At 33.4% G+C, this 23,430-nt stretch overlaps 2 protein-coding genes across 2 annotated transcripts; one reads left to right on the top strand and one right to left on the bottom strand.

Annotated features, from left to right (window-relative positions):
- Positions 1-9,429: 9,429 nt before the first annotated feature.
- Positions 9,430-12,696, top strand: LOC124932669. The gene is made up of 7 exons (XM_047473333.1): positions 9,430-11,096; positions 11,276-11,331; positions 11,472-11,747; positions 11,821-12,057; positions 12,121-12,240; positions 12,321-12,452; positions 12,533-12,696. The coding sequence occupies exons 1-7, from the start codon at positions 9,494-9,496 to the stop codon at positions 12,551-12,553; spliced, it is 2,445 nt and encodes an 814-aa protein (XP_047329289.1). The 5' UTR covers positions 9,430-9,493; the 3' UTR covers positions 12,554-12,696.
- On the bottom strand, positions 12,563-21,217 carry LOC124932667 (DNA topoisomerase 2-binding protein 1). The gene is made up of 17 exons (XM_047473332.1): positions 20,884-21,217; positions 20,736-20,778; positions 19,916-20,037; positions 18,853-18,960; positions 18,373-18,517; positions 18,171-18,262; positions 17,441-17,534; positions 16,848-17,337; positions 16,416-16,558; positions 15,914-16,236; positions 14,639-14,806; positions 13,861-14,151; positions 13,414-13,773; positions 13,284-13,328; positions 13,114-13,193; positions 12,868-12,964; positions 12,563-12,785 (listed from the first exon to the last, which is right to left on the bottom strand). The coding sequence occupies exons 1-17, from the start codon at positions 21,058-21,060 to the stop codon at positions 12,708-12,710; spliced, it is 2,856 nt and encodes a 951-aa protein (XP_047329288.1). The 5' UTR covers positions 21,061-21,217; the 3' UTR covers positions 12,563-12,707.
- Between the last annotated feature and the right edge of the window lie 2,213 nt (positions 21,218-23,430).

The following is a 23,430-nucleotide window of genomic DNA, read 5'->3' as shown; positions in this document are numbered from 1 at the left end:
TTATTATTTTAATATAATATAATTAAAATTATATTTATAAAATTTATTAATTATTATATTATTATTGGGAAAAAAATAATTAAAAAATAAAAATTAAGAGTGAAAAATATATATATATATATTTTAGATGGAGAAATATATATATTAATAAATAAAAATAATTAAGATTAGATAAATTAAAAAGATAAATTACGTGAAGGATGGAGAGAGGGGTTGGAAATTTTCACAATTTTAAATTAAGATTTAATAATATATATATATATATATATATATATATATATATATATATATATATATATATATATATATTATAGTAGTTAATATAATTAAATTTATTTTTATTTTTAAAATCTATTAATTTTTGTACGATGAAGGTTAAATATATTTTTTTGTATTATTAATTATTTAAGTATATATATTTATATTTTTAAAATATTTAATAAATATTTATTATTTTAATATAATATAATTAAAATTTAATAATTCTTACCTTTTTAGTGTGACAAAAAAAAACTTAATTAAAAATTTAATAAAAGAGAGTTATATATATATTAGAATAGAAAAAACAATTAAGATGAATAAATTAGAAAAGAAAAATTACCTAATGACTTCAGTTATTGTGGAGAGATGGTTAGATTAAAAAACTATTAAGGCCATATGAGAATCTAAAAGTTAATAAATATGATAAATTTATAAAAATTAAAATTTTAATTAATAAAATTAAATATTATTATATATTTTTTAGAGTGATTCAAAAATTATTTCATAATAATAAGTGATGAAATAAAATAAGTCTTACAAATTAATAAAACATTATGAGATGAATCTTTATTAAATATTATGATTAAAAAAGTTCTCAAGTGAGAGTTGGTATATATGTTTTAAAAAATTATAACTAATGATAAGTGGTAAAAAATGATAATCTCATTAAATAATAAGAGGATTATAACTATTTATTGAAAAAATAAAAAACAACTTCAAATTGAATAATCTCATTTTTTTATTTTACTATGAAGCAGAGGACTCAAACGAACTATCAAAATAATTGGAGGTACCACCAATGACTAAAAATTATTATTCGAATTAAAAAAAAATCGAGATAGAAAATTCCATACAACTAAATAAGATATTGAATTGAAAAAATATAATATCAATTTAAATCTAAAATTTAATAAATAAACAAAAATAAAATTACATATATAAAATCACCCAAAATAAAATTATTTATTATTATTAATCCAGTTTGAAAACATCTTGAACTGGAATAGAGGTGAAGTTGAACTATGGTTACAAATGAGTCAAGTCGTTAGTGAGCCGCTCAGTCAAAGATCGATTTGAGTTTGACTTTGGCCAAGTTTGAGTCGAGCTCGAGTCGGTTTGTTTAATATTCGAGTTGAGTTCGAGCTCGAGCTTTTTCGAGCTTGATAATATATAATATATTCATTATTTATTTTAATATTAAGATATAAAATAAAAAAAATTCACAAATATTTGAAAATTAAATTTTAGTTCAAGTTTTTCGAGTCGAGCTAAGCTTGTGGTAAATAGTTAAGTCGAACTTGAACTTCAATTTATACTCATTCGAGCTCGAGTTCGAGCCGAGCTAATAAATACTTAATCGAGTTGACTTGAACTCGACTTGTCTCGAACTCGACTTGTCTCGAACTCGACTTGTCTCGTTTGCAGTTCAAAACCCTAAGTTAAACGAATAAATGTTATTAAATATATTAATATATATAATTAAAAATATTATAAAACATTATTTCTTTTAAATGAATAGGCCAAATAAGATATTATTATTATTATTTCTATTAAAAGATTCTCGTCTGCAATGCACACAAATAAAAATATAAACAAAATAAATTTAATAAAAAATATGTAATAATCTTAAAATATGTATTCAAGGTTTAAAATTCTTAATAAATCACGAATAATATATTAGAATAAAAAATAGAATACTTTTATTTCACATTTAATCTACTTCGGTAAAACAATTCATCTTCTCACATATCTCATCACATATTTTTTTCCAATGGACCTCTCATTACATTCAGTGACCTTACACTTTCATTTTGGTTAAATCAAAAGTTTCAAACATTATCAATCTCTTTTTTACCCTCACTTTAACTCACCAATGCTCAATCGACCTTTCATCTCGTGACCTTAAAGAACTTGGGCTGACCAACCATTTCATTCTACATTTATCTACCAATTTAAATCAGACTTCTCATTTTGTGACATAACTTTCACTTCGGTCAAATAACTAATCTTCTCGCATATTTTAACCACCAATATTAATCTCTTTCCCTGTCGACCTTTCATATTTTTACCTTATTTTCACTTCGACTGATAAAAAATCATTTTATTCCACATTTATCTACCAATCACAATTGACCTCCCATCTCTCAAAAACCTTACTTTCACTTTATCAAACAACTCATCTTCTCACATATTTTATAATATACAACTCGATATTTTTATCCTCACTTCGACTAACCATACATTTCATTCCACATTTATCCACCACAATCGACATCTCATCTCGTTACCTTACACTTTCACTTTGACTAATTAATCATCTCATTCCATATTTATCCACCAATTCACAATCGACCTCTCATCTCGAAATCTTACTTTCACTTCGTCAAACAACCTATCTCCTAACATATTTTACAATATACAACTTGACCTTATTTATCCTCAATTCAGATAACCATCCATCTTATTTCACATTTATCTGCCCCAATAACCAACCTCTCATCTGTGACCTTACACTTTTACTTCGGTCAAATCAATCATCTTCAACATTACCAATCTATTTTATTCTCACTTTGTTCACCAATCCCCAACTGACATCTTATCTCGTGACCTATCTGCTCACATATTTTACAGTATACAACATGACTTTTTTATCATCACTTCGGTTAAACTAATAATCTCATTCCACATTAACTCACTCCCTAATCAACCTCTCGTACTGTGACTTTAAACACTTTCAATTTGGTCACAAATCAACCATTTCTAACATTACCAATTTCTTTCACCCTCACTTTGACCCATCAATTCCTAATCGACCTCTCATCGCGTGACCATATTTACTTCGATTAATCAACCATCTCATTTTGACCTCTCATATCAAGACTTTACTTTCATTTCGGCCAACAATCAATCTCCTCACATGTTTTACAATAAATAACCCGACTTACTTATCCTCACTTCGATTGACTAACCATCTCATTCTACATTTATCCACCCTAATTGACCTTTCATATCGTGACCTTAAACTTTTACTTTGGTATATTACCAATTTCTTTTGCCCTCACTTTGACCCACCAATCCCCAATCAACCTCTTATTGTGCGTCATACTAATTTCGACTAACTAACCATCTCACTTCATATTTTTATCCACCTCAATTGACCTGATTCCATCGTGAATATCATTTACCGAACCACCAATTTCATAGTATATTTTAACCATCCATCACAATCGACCTCTAATCTCGTGAATGTCATTAATCCATCTCTAATCTCGTGACCTTAAACTTTCACTTTGATATAGTACCAATCACTTTTACCCTCACTTTGGCCCACCAATCCCTAATCAACTTCTTATTGTGTGGCATACTCACTTCGACTAACCAACCATCTCACTTCATATTTTTATCCACCTCAATTAACCTGATTGCATATCGTGAATTCCATTTACCAAACTACTAATTTCATCGCATATTTTAATCATTCATCACAATCGACCCATAATCTCGTGAATGTCATTATCCACCCACCAATTTCATCGCATATTTTAACCATCAATATCATTTCGCATCCAACCATCTCATCACTTTGATAAACCAACGTTCTTATTTCACATATAACCATCATTATTTTTTTAGTTTAAAAATTGTGTCAAACGAAATTTGAATTATGGTCTCTACCCTTACGTTTTTCTTCGCTTGCTCCGTAATACGAGCATTAACATGAATACTTTAACCACTAGACCACTTTAAATTGTTGATTTATATACTTAAAATTTTGTGTATGTATATATATATAATTTATATAATTAACAATTAAAAAATATTTTTATTTATATATATATATTATTTATATTTTAAAAATAATTAATAAATAAATATTTTTTTAATATTTTTAAATTAATTTTTTATTTTTAAAAATTATTATTTTCTTTACTAAGATTTATTATATATATATATATATATATATATATATATATATATATATATACAATGAATTATTATTATTTGATTTTTTAATATTATTTTAAATAAATTTTAAATTATTAATTTAATTTATTATATATATTATAAATAAAAAGGTGACAACTAATAATTTTTTATTATTTAAATAGGTTGTTATATATATAATATAAAATTATATATATTATTAATTAAATAATTAATACAAATAAAATTATATATATATATAAGTAAAAAATAATAAAACTTATTTATTTAAATAGGTTGTTATATATTAAAATAAAATAGAGTTAAAAAGATAAATAATTTTTCATATACTATTTTTTAAGTTTAATAATTAATTATGTGTTATTCATTTTAAAATATTATAAAATAATTAATATAAATAGAATTATTGATATATATATATATATATATAATTATTTATTAAAAATAAAAATCTCTTTTGAAGAAAAAATATAAAATATAAAAAATTAAATTAAAAAAAATTAAAATAATAATTAATCTAATAAATATGGAAAGAATTGAATATATTAATATAAAAATATAATGAATAATTTTTTATTTATTTAAATAGGTTGTTATATATATTATAAAATAATTAATACAAATATAATTATATATATATATAAATAAAGTAATAAATAATAATAAAAAAATATTTAAATAAATTATTATTATTATTATATATATATATATATATATATTATAAAAAAAATAAAATTAAAAAAATAAATGACTTTTCATATAATATTTTTTAAGTTTAATAATTAATCATACATTTATTAATTTTTAATATATATATATTATTAAATAAAAAATAATTACTATACCCATTAATTTGTTCACGCTTATGATAAAAATCCACCGGTCGTGCCCCGTTAAGTTACGGTTCAATGTTGTTTGATATATACTGAATGTATTCCCATTGTGCAGGAAATCGATGCATTATGCCACCTATTACGAAAAAGGATCGCAGAATATCCAAGACATATAAAATTCTAAAATCGCAATAGGGGATTGCGTATTGGCAGATAGAATAAGGCGAGAGCACAAGACTTTTAGTAAAGATCGTGCAAAATATCCAGTCGAAGAATTTAAAAACTATTACATGGGTGTAGAGCATAGATATATGTCTGAATGGTCAACAATCGACGATATATACGTGCTCGTGAACATAAGCCAGAATCATTGGATTTTGTGTGTAGCACGTCTTCAAAAGAATCGCATTGACGTGTATGACTGCGATGCTTATATTTATAAAAATCTGGATCCTTATTTGAAACCGTTGTGTGAGATGATTCCACATGTATTTGCAAAGACATTCACTACAGGTGAGATGAAAAGGTATCCTGACTTCAACTTCAAAGACCTCATCCAACCCATGACATACAAACGGTTTCCACACCCGAAAGTCAAAACCGCAGTAGCTAAGGTAGGGGAAGTCCCAAGAGCAACCGAGAGCGGGGACTGTGGTGTATTCACGCTCATGTATATGGAATACTTGACTGCTAACCAAGGCGTGCAAAATGTGACCTCAAAAAACATGGAGTTTTGGAGGCAGAAGATGGCGGTCCGATTATTCCATCAAATTATCGAACCTTAGTATTGTAAATTGGATAAATTATTTGATTTGATGTAATGTAAATGTAAATTATCGAACCTTTGTTTTGGAGACAACTTGAAGTAATGAAAATGTATTGTTAAAATATTTAAAGTTGTAAAATGTATATTCATATATTGAATTTTGCACTTCAGACTTGAATTTTGGACAAGAAGAAGGAGAAGACAGAGGTAAGATTTTGAATTTTGAACTTAACGATTCGCTAAGTACCTCGCGTTTCGTTAAGTGCTTACCGTTTCGCTAAGTGCTTAGCGATTCGATAAGGACCTAGTGATTCGCTAAGTGCTTCCCAAACCACCTGAATTAACAACATATACTACAACTTATCCCAAACCACCTGAATTAACAACATATACTACAACTTATATCTGACCAGTACCACCATAATTCAATTCAATTAACAACATATATTACAATTTATCACCATAATAATCTTTCAAGCTAAAAGCTCATACTGTTGAGATGATGACTCATGTTGCTTAGATGATAATGCTCTTACAGTAGATGGTGTAGACATCAATGTTTTGCATGTTGCCCTATTATGTCCTAGTCCAGCACATGAGCTGCATTGTCTCGGGACCTTACGGACCTCACATTGGGATGACCTACGTTTTGTTTCTGGTCGGCCTTTCTTAACCTTGACATTTAATTTAAGACACGAGCATTGCTTGATATGTTCGGGAACATCCCAATTTTCTTCATCATCGGGAGGATAACATGTCTCCGCATATGCATTTATCTAACATTCAGTTGTGTAATACCTGTGTGCATGGAAAATATAACGATTTATCAATTGGTTAAACAGATTGAACATGTGAGCTGAATAATACCTTGAACAGAAGTCATAAGAAACCAAATTTCGGCTACGGGCAGCTGCCATTGCATGCGTACAAGGAAGACCCGAAACTTCAAATACTCTACAAGTGCAGTTCTTGTCTTTCAAATTGACTTTGAAATGGTACTGATTGTCATGCACATAAAACTCGAATCGGTTAAGCGATTGGACTGTATAGAATCTGGCCTTCTCGAATCCCTTATGTAACAACTTCTCATAATTTGGAGATAAAACTTCTTCGTGATTGGACGTTTTTTCTCTTCTATCGTTAAACCAATGTTGTATTGTGAATCTTAAATACTCAGCCATTTCTGAAATGAGATACTTTTTGGCTTCCCTACTCTGACTATTGAAATTCTCAGCATAATTGTTTGTGAGTTGATTGTATCGCTTACCGGGAAAAAATGCTCTACTCCATCTTTGGAACCCAATTTCTTCCAAATAGATAGCAATCCTATGATCTTTAACCTCGATCTTGTCAAAAAACCGATTAAATTCGTGGATAGTATACGCTTTAGAAGCCGAATCAAACTCCGCATGATGTTTATCACTTTTGAATTTGGCCATAATATTCATCTTTATGTGATATGTGCACGCACTATGGTCTGGTTCTGGAAAAACAGCACACAAGGCATTGACAATGTTTGGGTGTCTATCGGATACGAAGACGAGATCATCAACTAATCCAATTGCGTCTCTCAGTTTTTGCATAAAATAAGTCCAAGAGTTATTATTCTTTGAATCAACAACGCCGAATGCGACAGGATATAGTTGCTCATTCGCATTCAATGCAATAGCCACCAATAATTGACCACTCACCTTGTGCTTAAGAAAACTAGCATCAACGCACAATACAGGACGTCAAAAGGCTTTAAAACCCCTAATTGAGAGGCCTAGGGACATGACATATACTTGAAGTGGCCGAGCTCGTCTGTCTAGATGTCAGTTATGGTACCAGGAGTATACTTCTCCAACATGTAAAGGTATGATGGCAATATTCCATAGGAATCCTCTACCGTTCCTCGCACCGCTATTAAAGCATTTTCCCTTGCCCTCCATGCCTTATTATAAGTCCAAAATATCTCATAAGTTGTCTAAATGTCTTCAATTATTTTCTTAGGCAAGTGGTTATGGTGATAGTCCATGTACTTGCTCTTCACGCACTGCCCAATAACCCATGTTGGTGTTTGCATTTTTTCTTTGGCCTCGACAAAACTGAGCATGAGTGTTGTTGCTCGAATTTCCGGATCTCAAACATCTCAGAAAACTTACCTTTCACAGCACGCAAGCTCCACTCGCATGTCTCATCCAAACATTTCACACACCAAAGATGTTTTCTTGACTTCTCCACTTCCAATACGGTTTCATTAGTTAATGCCATCGCAAATGAGGGGTCTGGCGGTGATGTGTCTGTCGGTTCTATCGATGGTGTACCCATTGATGATCTTCTTGCACTAGATGGTGTACCCATTAATGATCTTCTTGCACTAGATGGTGTACCCATTGATGCTCTTCTTGCACTAGTTGATGTACCCATTGATGATCTTCTTGCACTAGTTGGTATAGGTATTGATGCATTTGCATCAATATTAACATGCAAGTCCTGAGTAAATGGGATGTGAGGCAAAGAGTTTTCTCCGGCTTTCATTTTGACTTTCAACAAAGAATTCTGAGGGTACAACTTGTGGTACAATTTTTGAGTAAGTTGTGGTGGTAGTATACTTTCTTAAGTTGGGTATGTAAGTAGTATTATCTTTTTTTTTAGTAAATGCTGACTTCTCTACTACAGAGACACACAATGGTGACACAGTTCGACCCAAAATCAAGCGTGATAAATATGTGTTCAAATCCCCATCTTCATCAATAAAAACAGGTTTTGGATTTCTGATATTCGGAATATCATACTTGACTTGCAGCATTAAATCGTATGTAGATTTATGCACGTTAAGTCTAGCGTAGAGTTTATCAACTAATTCAGCATAACGAGTATTTTGGGGTAAATCAAATGTTTTGATTGAAGAGTCATCAAAATACAGTATTCCATCAGCATCAAATTTCCACTCTCCATTATAAAAAACGAAAACTTCAGCTGCAATAAAAAACATGTATTGATTTAGAAACGGGAAATTGATAAATAATACTTCGTAGGAAATCTTAGCGAAACGGGAAGGCCTTCGCGAATCGCTAGACACTTAGCGAAACGATAAACACTTAGCGAAACGGGAAGTAAACTCTCAACAACAGTGATTCGCATAAATCAAACATCAATAAACTTGAAGTATCATAGGATAAAATAAACGTACCAAGTGGAACAGTGCTCGTGCTCGTCGTGGAGTTCATTGTCGTGGATTTCGTCCCGTCGCCGTCGATCGATCGCCGCCGGAGTTTAGAGAGTAGGAAGAGAAGAGCGGGAAGAGAGAGAAAGAGAAAAAAAGAAATGAAAAAAAAATATGAGAGGTTATATTAAATAGTAAAGATAATCTGGATATTTCACACATTCTAAGTCCCTTAACGTTTCGTGAAAATGACAATTTCGTTAAAAAAATAAAATAAAAGATCATGAACGCAATTAAATTTATAGACAGCCATCACGTCAAATTTGCATATGTTTGAGGTCATTTCGTCAAATTTTCCAAATAGAGAGATTTATATATAGTCAAACTGTTGGATGATTCTTTTCTTTTATATTAGATGCCGAAACCCGTACGTACAAAACTAACATAAAGAAACTTCTTAACGAAATGGTAAAACATATTCCCGTTCCAACACAACTCACTCCGGCAAGAGACTAAAAAACATAAACACCAGCTCTAGCTATGGACGAACTGGAGCCGCCGGAGTGCCCAGTATGTCTACAGTCCTACGACCAAAACTCCACCATCCCTCGAGTACTCGCCTGTGGCCATTCCGCCTGTGACGTCTGTATTGATCAGCTTCCCCACCCATTTCCTTTCACAATCCGATGTCCCGCCTGTACTCAGCTAGTCAACTATCCAAATCCACAGGGTGCTTCCGCCCTCCCAAAGAATATTGATCTCCTTCGCTTAGCCTCCATCATCCCAAACCCAGATCATCAGAATAACCAAAACCCTTCCAAATCTCCGGTGATCAAACAGCCAGTCGATTTTATCCCCGGACTTTGGTCACACGCCTTCTATTTGAGTTGGAAAGGATGGGTTTTGCCGGAAGATGCTTTGGTGGTTGAAGTCAGAACTCAAGACCCTTTTTTTTCTGTTTTTCATGGGAGAATTTTGAAAAAGATACAACAGCTAGCAAGATATTCACTTAAAGGAGATGAGAAGTTGAGTCTTCTTAGACTTGCTGGTCCTTTCAGTGAAGTTGATGATTCTAAGTTAAGATACAGTTATACTGCAAAGATCATGAGCATTTTGTATGGAATGAATCTTGGAGAAAGAGATGAATTGAGTTTGCTCTTGACAGTGTCTAATTTGAAAGGGAGTAAAACTTGCAAGGTTTATGGTATCTGGTATAGTGAAGATGATCAGTTTTTGTATATGGTGAGTGAAAGCTACAATGACAGTCTTCTGGAGAAGAAGAAGAAGAGAAATGGTGATTGGAAGAAAGAGTCTGCTGGTGAAGGTGAGTGCTCGTTAAATTTAGTTAGTTTTTCTATGATGGGAATGGAGATATGTGAAGCAGTGCATTCTCTACATATAGAAGGGTTATTTTGTGGTTGCTTCGACCCATCATGCTTCCGCGTTGATGGTTTTGGTCATGTATATATCGATTTGAATGAGGTCTTGGCATTAGGAAGGAGAGTTGTTAGACTGGTTAGAGAATCTGAAAGCTTAAACGATAATGTTCTTAGAACCCCCCTTGCATTTATCAGTCCACAACTATTGCAAAAGCTATTAAGAAGTGAAGATCTTGAAACTGGTTCTCTATCAGGCTATGATGTTTGGTCAACTTCTTGCCTAGTTCTTTGGCTGTTTATGGGGAACTCGTTTAGTGAATTAGTTCTCGACAGTTTAGGCAGTATCAGTGACGGTTCTCATGATTTCAAGGCTTCTATTACTGTGTTGGTGGAGAATTTGCACACTTCATTGAATGTTAATTATGGTTTGGACTTGGTATGGCTGAAAGAGATTCTATTCAAATGTTTGGAACTTCATACTGCGAGCCAGACATCAGTTATTGACATTTGGAAATGCATTAGGGAGTTGATTGTCCAAAACCCTGATGAGATGGCTACAGTTTCTCAGGATTTTCCGGAGGAGGAGGGAACAAGTCGTTGCTTACTTCTAGGAGAATTATGTAAAATACCGAGAGAAGAGATTCGTGCTGCAGATCCTAGCGTAGCTGAAGAAAAGAGTACTGTCAATAGCACTGTTGGAAGTAATGTCAAATGTATCGAACTAAAGGGTCATCTCGACTGTATTACAGGACTGGCTGTTGGAGGTATGACACAGAATACAACTTATATTTCACTTTAGAGCTTGTTTGATGTAGTTTTTTTTCTTAAAATCATTCAAACTTCGGGGAAAAAAACATTTGTTTGATGAAAAAGTAGATTATTTAGGATGAATGACTAAAATATCATGTATTTAAACTTAAAGACCTTTTATCATCCATTGCAGGGGGATTCCTTTTTAGCATTTCCTATGATAAAACAGTGATTTTATGGTCTCTTCAGGTATGCTCTCTATTAAGCAATCAAATTAACCTTACATGGATTTACTCTCCATGTTCCAATTTCAAGCCATTCCAATTCAGAATCCATAGATTTGGAAGCTTAGTACCTTTTAGGTCTTTAAACTAAATATTTCATTACAGGATTTCAGCCAGGTACATACATTTAGAGGTCATGAGCAAAAGATCATGGCTGTAGTTTATGTGGATTATGACAAGCCCTTATGTGTAACGGGTGACAGTGGAGGTGCAATATGTATTTGGAACATTAGTAATGTTCCATTTAGTCAAGAACCAATAAAGAGGCTGCAAGAGGAAAAGGATTGGCGGTATAGTGGTATTCATGCCCTCGCTACTTCTGGAACTGGATTGCTCTACACTGGAAGTGGCGATAAGTCAATAAAAGCATGGTCTTTGCGGGTAATGAGGAACTCGAGCACTTGTTTCTCTTCCTTTACATCTGATGTTTTATCAAAATTGTTTTGGTTTTCAGGACTACACAATTTCATGTGTTATGAACGGTCATAAATCAGTTGTCTCAACTCTAGTGGTTTGTGATGGTGTTCTCTACAGTGGGAGTTGGGATGGAACTGTTCGGTTGTGGTGTATGAGTGACCACAGTCCGTTGGCTGTACTAGGTGAAGATATACCTGGGAATGTGACATCAGTTTTGTCTCTAGCTGTTCATGGGAATTTCGTTGTTGCATCCCATGAAAATGGATGTGTAAAGGTGAGTAAAGGTGTGCAACCATTAGTAGTACATAGCTATAATTTGATATTCACACTTTCACAGATTTGGAGTGATGGAACTTTTTTGGAATCCATACAAGCTCATAATGGTGCAGTATTTTCTATAAGTATGGAGGGGAAATGGCTATTTACAGGCGGCTGGGACAAGGTTGTTATTGTACAGGTATTTATTCTTCTGGCTTCATTTGGAAACTCAATTTTTGTATCACATTTGAACCCAGATTATGCTTTGATAAAATGTAGGAACTGTTGGGAGATGAAGTTCATAAAACAGTGGCCTCATCTGTAGGTTCTATCGCCTGCAATTCGGTCATAACGTCTTTATTATATCAGCAGGGAAAGCTTTTGGTTGGGCAAGCTGATAGAATAATAAAGGTAGGCACTTAACTGCTTGATAAAAGTTAAAATTCCTCATTTTTTTACACACTGATTGAAGCCTATTTTGATTATGACAGGTATACTGCTGCAAATTATGAATCACTGGCTACAGGCTCAACTCATAATGTTATATACTTTACTTATATAGGAACACGCCCACAGACAAACGATTCATTGTAATGCATAAACAAAACATTAGGAATGAAATCCAAAATATAATATGAGAATGTTGATTGATGTACATGTTGAAGTTCAACTCAATCCTCGTGTGGTCCGAACTCTGTCTATTATCATTTGCCTCCCTGAGAGGTCTTCTTCATAGCCAACAACCTACATTTGCAAGAAAAACATGAATATTTGTTATGTAAATCTGTTTCTAAATCTGGATAAGGATTTCTTAGATTCTTTGTACCTGAGATTCTGTTTGTGTTTCACTGAAACCATCATAGTTGTACTTGCCCACGCTCCCATCTACAGAAGGATTACAGGTCTCATCCTTTCTCCCATCCCTAAATAGAATGATGGATTCAGTACCACCAATTAAAGGCATACAACAAATGGGTAAATACTTTGCCCAATCAAATCAGGCTCTGTTTCATGTGGGTTATTAGATCGAATAGGAACAAGAAGAGAGTCAGATAGAAAGAAAAGAGAGAACCTGTTCATCCAATTCTTGGAAAAAACAAAAGAAGATTCAAGATCTGCTTTCTCTTCGATTGTGCAATCAGATGAGAATAACTATTCAACAGTCAAGGAGTGAAAACATCACATCTAATGGAATAGTAAATTTGAAAGGAACAAGTGGAAAAAAGAAAAGAAAAAGGATACATCTTTATCTTGTTCATTTCTTCTGGGGGACTTCAGATCTTGAATCTAGATCACAACCAAATGAGAGTTAAACCTACAGAAGACCAAGTAAAATATAAAATAGACTAAAAATGTAATTACAACAACTTACTTTACTAGTCTCCACTATGAGATCCTCTATAGCAGAAGCTACATCAGCCTCGCCATTGGGTATGACATCAGAAGCTTCTTCTACTATGGAGGTTTTCCTGTAGGAAGAATGCATGACTTCATTTGGTGGACCACTCTTTCTTTCTCTTCCTCCACCTTCAGTAAGCCTAGCCTTTTTATTTCTACCAATACTTTGAACATCTTTATTTTTTGGGACTTGGAATTGAACTGGATATTGAGTAGCAGTACTGGGCATCATGCTCGAACTCTGAGTAAACTGGCTCATGGGTATAAGCTCTGCAACTTGATCTTGTGAAGTAACTTCTTTTGGGTGATATGAATCTAGCCCAACAACTTCATTCTGTCCAAGCATTCACACAATTATGGGAATGATATGGAAACATATAAATGAAGCAAATGACAGAAGAGAAGAGTGTGAGAGGGAGACCTGCTTAACACACTGATAAATCCACTCACATGTAACTAATTTTATCTTCCATTTACATGCAGCCTCATATTTTGGGCCTCCAATGAACTTGCATAGTAGATGTGTGACCTTTCTAGTTAATCTCTCTACATATTTAGCTCCGAGAACAAAGCACAAGTTTCTTAGGAGCAGTCTTTCTTTTTGATCATATTGGGAAATACAAATACGAAGTCCTTCAAATCCAGGTAAAGGGATCTGGCATGGAAGTGGAGAATACAGAATGTGAGCTCCAACATCCAGCAACCGTTCATCCTGAAAACCAACAACATCATTATAAGAGTTTATATCCTTCTTAGGCATTTTAAATATTCATGAACTGTAGACTTTATTTATGTTTGTTATGACTCATTCTCAACTGTAGTAAATAAAATGACCATTATTTCAAAAAACTATATAAAAAATCATAAGTTGATGCTTCTTTTGATATTTTTATTGTATATTGTATTTTTCTAATTAACTAATGACATGGTACTTGTTGTTTTTTGTTTGGATGTTTCACCACAGTTGATGTGAGTTTCGTGTTCACTGTGGATTAATGAAAATAGTTTGATCTTTTAAAAGGAAATCATAAGTTATGCCACAAAAAGCATTCATAACACCAAAACATAACTAAACCTATCATATCTATAAGAAAACCTAGCTCTTAGAAATATGAAGTCTCTAGATAAGTAATAGAAAATTACATCACTATAACAAAAGCCAGAATTACACCAAAAATTATGTAGCTACGAACCCTTACCTCCAAACAAGACTTTATCCAGTGACTGGATACATTAATACCTCTGGAAGTATTAGTCTGGTAGTGAACCATACCATGGCACTGAATGATAAAGTTTACATCCTGTTCCGTTTTATCACACAATGTCAACCCGCCCCCTTCGTGAACCCAGTCATTGATTTCACCTCTCTGAAAAAGTAACCAACCAAACTTGGTCATCTTGATTTTATTCAGTGAGAATATAAAGGTCAAGCCCAAATATCATGAAAGTACAAGAAATTCCACATAGTGTTAATGTATAGAGAAGCATAGAGTCCAATTGTCGATGAAGGTTGCTTTCATACTAATGCTTATCTGAGTCTATTCACACTTGGCTTCAGTTAGTCAGTCAATGAGTCTATTCACACTCAGCTTCAGTTAGTCAATCAATCAATGAGTCTATTCACACTCGGCTTCAGTTAGTACGTCATTGAGTCTATTCACACTTGGCTTCAGTTAGTCAATCAGTGAGTCTATTCACACTCGGCTTCAGTTAGTCAGTAAATTAGTCTATTCACACTCAGCTTCAGTTAGTCAGTCTATGAGTCTATTCACACTTGGCTTCAGTCAGTGAGATGTGCACCCCAACAGTTAAAAGACATTAATCTTTTGGGGTGCAATTAGAGTAAGATATAAGCCATATCCAAATCAACATTGATGAATAAACATGGATTGGATTTTAATAATGTCTTCCTAAGTTTCTTTAACATGTTATTGTAAGGATACAAGGAGAAGAGTTTAGATGTCTGACTACAAAAAGTTTGTTTCCAGGTTATAAATATCTATACCTGTCTTGAAAATGCTGGACAGTTTTTGATTGTTCATATTCTAAGGGAGCAAGCTATTCAATTAGGACAAAGAAACAATTTAACATTGTGCACTGCAATTTTACATTATCATATGCCCTCTGAAGACTTAAAAAGGATCCCAAAGGGTTTGGGGATACTAAAACCCCAAAAGAGAACTCTAAAGGCCATGGAACAACAATAGTTTCAACCTTTTCTTGAAAATCGTCACAATGGCTCGAACTAACAACCTTGTGGCCATGAGCCTTATGTTCTACCACAAAGCTACAAGAGCCTTCAACAATAGCTTCAACTTTTAGTTCGGTGAGACTAGATTTTCAAAATAATAAACTTAAACAGAAACAAATAAAGATTTATGTAAAAAGTAGAGAGAAACATCAACAAGGATATGTTATACAAAATCCTAGAGGATTAAAACCATCAAAAATTTAAATGCTTCTCTTAGGCTTACCCTGTCCAATGGGAATGAACTTCCAAAGCAAAATCTCATCCCCGCAAAAACATTTGACTTCTTATCTTGAATTTGACTACTAGATCTCTCCTGTTGATGACCATTTTCAGGAATCTGGCTTTGGTTGTTGGTTCTCGTGGACCATTTAGAAAACTTTTCTCCATTCATGTTGACTTTTGTAGCTTTTGTCTCCAGAGAAATCTCTGAAGAAGCCAAAACGGATTGTGATTGAACATGTGGCTGAATAGGAAGAGTATTGAAGGATTTTCCTTGTTCCATGCTCGTTGGGCCTGTCATGTACCCTGTACTTACGTGTGCACGCTCTGTAAATTACAACATTCAGTTAAAAAGATACAAGTGTTATATGTAGAGCCTGGTAGCCAAGATTGCCTCCTCCAGCTTAGTAACATGAATATGGCTAAAAATTGTGCTACCAGGGATTCAAGGAAAATTTTCTAGCAATAAAACCAACTGATAAATTAAAACATCAAAGTCCAGAAACCTTTAGGGATAAGTACATCATGAGCAATATGCCTTTGAAGTACAGGGACCTCTTTCTTCTCACGGTCACATTCTCCAAGCCACAAGTTCCGAACCACATAAAGTATACCCATGGCTGCAAGGCTTCTAATTTCCTTTATCTCTCTGCAAATTTGTTAACATAAGAAAAGAACAAAAACTTACTAGTCGTCAGGTGTTTAGAAAAACTAAGGCTACCAAAAAACAAGGTTCCTGTGACAATTGTCAAACAATCAGAAAGATCTGGCTACAGTAAAAGTCATTATGTTGCATGAAAGCTAAAAAAGTTGAACGAGAAATAGTATGATTTGGAAAATGAATAACTTTTCATAATATGCACCAAAATTGTAGCATTAGACAATAGAAATTTAAAATCCTTTGTTCTACAGGATTTTCACAAGAAAGATTATCTTACATATCTGTTGGTGTTCCAACAACTATGTGAGTCAATCTCTCATTTAATGACATGTAACGGGAGCCACCACCTCTACGAATCATGTTGACCAGTTTGCGCATTTCAGAGACGCTAAAACCAACCAATGAAATTTGGCACTCTGATAAGTACAAGTCATTTTCACTTTGGGAGTCATCAGCAATGCACCCATCAAGATTCATGTCACTTTTGCAACCCATGGTGCATGTTCCTCCATTCTTTTCCTGACTAGAAGCTCCCAAAGTAGTAGGATATACTACTTTCTGTGAAAAGGTGGCTTCAAGATCTGGCTCTGCAGTTCCAGCAGATGAAATGGCTTCGAAATTTGAATCTTCAGCCATTGAAGATGCAGCGGATGGGAAGTTTCCAGTACAATTGACAGGATTCCGTTGTAACAACGAGGAAGTCCTAGCACCACTAGCTGAAACTGTAGAAACATACTGAACAGGAAAGGACTCCTCATCCATACTGGCTATTCATCATGAAAACACATTGAAGTTAGATGCCTTACCAAGAATACTTACAGGCTTGGAAATTTTAGTTACATGATTTATGGTACATCAACATATAATTACCCTTTCTAGCAACAGATTGGTCAAACCATTTCCGTGTAACCATATGAATGCAGCCCCATCTTTTAGCAACTTTGTATTTGTCTCCTTCAGGAACTTACCAATAGTCAAGGAAAATATTGGGTGGTTTATAGCCATGTAAATTATTGAACAATAAAATGCAACCAAAAGACAACATTTCATACAAAAATGAATAGTTGTTTTTGTTCAATAGCGAGTTGCTAAACTGCCTCTCCCAAATTCTGTTGACATAATTTACAGGATGGTAATATGAAGCTAGTGTTCGACTACATATTGACATCAAAAAGTAAATTACCAGAATCATAGTGGAATATTAGACACTACATGCCCTGTTATCTAAATAAAGGTTTTGTAGTAACTGTTTGTCTTAGCTTGATGTTATTGTTGAAGCCATTTTCTTAACAACTTAAGCCTCAACAAAGCAGGAATAGAAAAAAACAGGCTAGGACTGCTAGATTATTTATCATCTAGACAAGCACAATAAAAAATGAATAGTAGAGCTACAACCAAAAATAACACACATAAATATGAACAACTGGGTAAAGATAACATCAATTAAAGATGAGAAATTTCAAACACATTGATAGGCAACATAAGAAAACGAACTACATGTTGATCTAGACAGTCACTATTAACTTCTAAGCCTTATATTTAATATGGGACAATATAAAAACATGCAAGTGAGTGAGAGAAATAGAAGTTCATAGGATATATCGCAAATCAAATGTGTACAGCTCTTGGTGAGTTCGGCTGAATATTTGCCACCATTTTCTAGCACCAGTTTTTCCATTTCTTTCCGTACATCTGAAAACACAAATAACCGACATAGAAGGGAAAATATTAATCAGCTCGATCTGAACAGAATATGCACCCCGTGCACAAGATTAGCTACAAGGTCACTTCTGAACATCAACCTGCAGGAATTCTGGAAACACATATTGTCAACCCATAAAAGGGAGGAACCTTGAATGCCTCCTGAGGAACAACACGATGCTCTTTCCAGCACTGATGTAACCAGCTTATTGTGATAATTGGTTTCTTGAGGACATTTAGCGCCCACTAATAAAAAGAATGCCAAAGAATGATTCGGTATTTTCTTTAGATAATTAAAAATCTAAAGAAACAAAACATAATAAAGAGGCAAGGTAAACCTGTAAAAACAAACTGTAGAAGAATTGGCGTGAAGAGAGAATAAATTTCATTAAAAGTATCAGTCTACTGAACAGATTTTTAACCAAGGATATTAAGAAGAAAAGGTTGTACTTTCAATATAATGACATCAATACAACCTACAACAACTTTGAAACCCACAGTAAGCAAAGAAATCCATGCAGTTATATGAATATACCACAAGAAGAGAGCAACTAGAGAAGTATGCAGAAAAGAGAGCCTACCTTGTACTTGGCCGCCAAGACATTTTTGACAATAACAAAATTGACATCTAGTGATGCCTTAGAATACAACGTACCACCCATTGAAGCAACCATCTTTCCAATCTCAGTCTGCAAAATCGTTTAGGAATAAAGTACAAGCCACATCTGTATGTGATAACAAATGGAAAATTTTGAAAGACGTGTGAACAAAAGCTATATGTTCAAGGGAAAAGAAAAGATGCCTTAAAAGTTTATCTATCCATAATGCATCTCTAGATCTTCAAAAACAATTCAAGGGTCATGGAGCATGACTTATGTGATATGCTGCATCATTTAGCTTAACATTTTGGAGCCAGAAAGTCAGGCTTCCATACTTCTCAAGAAATGATCTAGAGTAACACATAGCTATTTGTAAATTGAGTATGTGTTCTCCCCTTTCGAAGATTTTGAAACAACTAAGTTAAAGTACTAGCTTTACAAGAACCATTCCCATGTTTCTTTTCAATTTGATAAATCCCTTACTGTTAAGGAATGTTGGCAGAAAAAAAACTTAGAAGCTGCAAGTTTTTCACTTCATCATATGTGCGTCCAAATGTCTTCCCACAACCTTACAATCGTCCACAATCAGCTAAAACTGGACAAGAAGTTCTATCTTCTGATATAGGAATAAATGAATTAGATAAATATTCTATGATTAAAAAAAATGTCTTATGTGACATTAAGCAGCCTTCAGCTCAGAAATTCAAATTTTAGCTCAACCTAAATCTTGGCTTACCCAGGTAACATGATGTTTTTTGTGAATAATTCTTGAAAATACTTATGTTGATGATCCTAGAGGTACAATCTGAGAAAATGATGTAATGACTATAGTCCATTACAAACAATAACACTCCCATTGTGCACAAGTAATAGCCAGAAAAAGTACTGCTATTAATTCTATTAGTTATTTAACTATTCCATTTTGGTGGGAATAGATCTCAAGATCATGAGAGGACTATGATAACAGAATGGTGCAATCACATCCACAATTCAAGTAAGCTATGTTAACATTGATATAGTACTCCATATGAGGTAGAAGCAACACCTTTTCATTAGAATCAAAACCAGATGCCAATACTTTGACCCCATCCATTGCTAGACAACAAGCAAAACTATGTCTTGGGAGTGGTCTACATTCTTTTGCACAAGAAAGCACACATTGAGGACCTACAACAGTTAAAAATAAGGGGAACTGATGAAATGTTGTGTCTAAGTGCCATGACATACAAAGTTGTAAGATATATGAACTAGCCTTCAGGAGGGTAACTTAGCAGAAGAATAAGACTTGAATCAAATACAAGTTTTTGAATTGCAATGGAGTTACAGTATTTTATATTGGAATGGTGAACTATATTATGATTCTTAATTTACAAGTTGCAACTAATAGCGTCAAAGTAGCCCTAGCTTAAACATGCAAAGATAACCAAATAATGAACTTAATTTATAGTAGAAAAATAATGCATAATCATGTCCACATCCTTGGACAACATTTCCCACTCAAACAAGACTTGAGTCCAGCAAGAAACGTTGTAATGGAAAATACCAGTGTTAAAAACCCAAATTAAGCCTCTTCTGTAGATATTTCTTGCAAAAGTAAAGAGTTACAGCAGTAGAAAAGGACATGTAAATACAAACTTGTACACATTTTCTAGATTGCCTTTTCATCCACTAAAGCAGAAAGACTAGAGTTGGGTACTCAAACTGCTTATTGTTCAACAATAATGAATTGCAATTTCACCTATTAAGAAATAAAGGCATCCATCACTTCACATTTAAAACTCAGAACTCACACTGTATATTGCATGTAAAAACAAATAGTAGGAAGTGATGTGCAGATTAAGAAGTTATAAAGTCTAGAACCATACCAAGTAAACGACAGCCTTTACTCTGAAGATCACTGAACTTCTCCTGTAAACAAATTAATAGCTCGTTTAAACAGACAAAAAAAAAAAAAGCAAATTCATCTAAAATGTGACAAATGGAAGAGTGATAATAGGGAAGTGGCCGCCTCACATGGTCGCAGGAGGAAATGACATGGTAGTCGTCAGGACCATTTCGCGCAGGATCGCAACAAAGAAAGATGTCGGCACCGTTATTCTTGAGAGCATCGTGCAGCGAATCGAAGACCTCCGGCGGAACTAAGTTACGAGACATGAAAACATTCGCTCCTTTGAATAATTTCGACATCATCTTGGAACATAAGAATGAATCTGTAGAGAGGGTTAGTTTTCAATTACAATTTTGAATGAGATGTAGAAATTGTGGAATTGCATCAAAGTGGATTCGATGGCTGTTGGATGGATCGAAGTTGAAGCCGCTAGGTTTCTATTTTCACAAACACCTAAAGGCGGGAACATTTCAAGGGAGTCAGTCAGTGGCCTTCTCATCTTTCTTTCTTTTCTCTTTCTCTTTCTCTTTCTCTTTTTTATTTACATTTTCTTATTTCTCAATTCATAAAAAACAATTATTCATAAAAATAAAATCTATATATATATTCTCATGTCTCATTTAAAATCATTTAAAATTATATTCTAATATATAATTTGATTTTGAATAATTAAACATTATTATAATATATTATAAAAGATTGGAACTTAATTACAATTACAGGTAAACACTACAAATTATACAGGTATACCCTACAAAATTTCCAATTAAATAATTACTTAAATTAATTAGAGTGATAATTAAACTTAAATAATTAAGGAAAATAATATAAAAAAATAAATAAAATTATTTGGGATAAATATTTTACTTATATTATCTCAAAATAATTTTAAAAAAAATTAAGTGATTAAAATAAATAATTTATGTATATCTATTTTATTCCAAAAATTATATAAAAAAATAAAATAAAATAAATTGACAAAATATTTGTCATATTATTTTAAATATCTATGAGCTTCTAAAAATTTTTTTTTTTTTTTTTTTAACTATTATGTGATGTTTCGAAAATTTTGGAAATCATTTTTAAAGAAAATAATATTCTTGAATTTTTTGAAAAATATTTGAAAGTAGTTTCAATGTTTGAATCATCATCGTTTTAAAGTAGTCCTTAAATCTTAAGGGGCAGACAGGACTTTAGAAATTATTTTATTTTTTATTTTAAAGTTTGAAATGAAAATAAAATGAAAAAAAAGTTCAGGGATTCAATTAAAACAGAAGGAAAAGATCAGGGACTACTTTAATTTCAAATTAAATAATTAATTCAAAATTAAAATATATAGGCATATTTAAAAAAGATAAAGTCCCGGAGGCCTCTTTGCAACTTCGAAAGAAGTTAGAGGAATCGGATATAACAAAAATCCATCCTGCCTCAGGCAGTTCTCCGTTCGTCCTCCGGCCAAGGCGATTTCCGGCGTCTCTCGCACCCGAGGTCGGTGGTCGCTTGAGAACGATGCTCCACAGGCCCGTTTAGCTCTCCTAGCCTTCGTCTTCATCCTGCCGCCGTTCATCGCTCCGATTCGAACGAATCCCGATCCCAAAAAGGAGGAAATGGGGATTGTTTCCCTAATCTGCAGGACAGTCGGATGTCGCCTGGCCTTCGTCTTCATCCGGATTGCGAAAGCGTCTACTGTGACAGTTCACCTGGCCGACTGGGATCCGTCTGCGCGCTGGATTCGTGTCTAGGCTCTCACAGTTGAAGAACTTGCTGCATAATGACTGAAGAACACAGCCTATACCTTCCTCCTCTTGGCAAACGCGGATTTCGCGATTTCAGCAGAAGGAAACCAGAATTCTTTGAACAGAATAGACTCTTGTCCTAACCTAATTCATAACTAATCCTAATCGAACGTCTATCAGGCAAGATTTAACCAACAGAGCACATAAATTTCAGCATATGACAGTAATGAATTCATCAAATGAGCTTTAAAGGATTTTCAATAAACAAAATGACATTATATAGAACTGTTGGAGAAATCAAATAATAGCACATATTTAACAATTCAGAAATAGACAAGTTATAATAAAGGACTAAATTTTTTTCTTTCTCTTTTGTGTATCAAATGGGCAGTCAAAACAATTGAGCAAAATAACCTTACTACAATCTAACAAACAGAGAGCAAGACACCAAGATTTTAAGTGAAAAACCCAAATTAGGTAAAACCACGGGACACTTCGGCCACTTAAATAATCCACTATATCAAATGGGTATACAATGTTGTTCAATACAAGCCTAGAGGTAATCTAATAAAAATTATCAATTAATCTCATCCTAACTTGTCATTCATATACATTATCATCATCACTAAAGATTAACCAAATGGAAAAAGGATAAAGTAAATTAGAAGAAAAACTTGTTGCTTCAATGAAGGAATTTATGCTTCAATGGAGAAAGAGTGAGAGAAAACCAACTATCTGCTGTGTTTTTTTTTCTTTAATTAAATATGCCCTAATGGGCTTTATTAATCCGTCAGGCCCAGCTGCCAAATGAGCTGACCCAACAAATCTCCCCCGTTAGCGCAACTTCGCGGACTCCAATAAACCCGCTCTCTCCCGACAATCTTCAAACTTGTCCTTAGGCAAGGACTTTGTAAACATATCAACACCATTCTCACT

The sequence above is a fragment of the Impatiens glandulifera genome, chromosome 3 (assembly GCF_907164915.1).
Source record: "Impatiens glandulifera chromosome 3, dImpGla2.1, whole genome shotgun sequence".
In the NCBI taxonomy this organism is placed as follows: Eukaryota; Viridiplantae; Streptophyta; class Magnoliopsida; order Ericales; family Balsaminaceae; genus Impatiens; species Impatiens glandulifera.
Note: the sequence above shows the minus strand (reverse complement) of the source record. Positions and strands in the feature narration are given on the sequence as shown.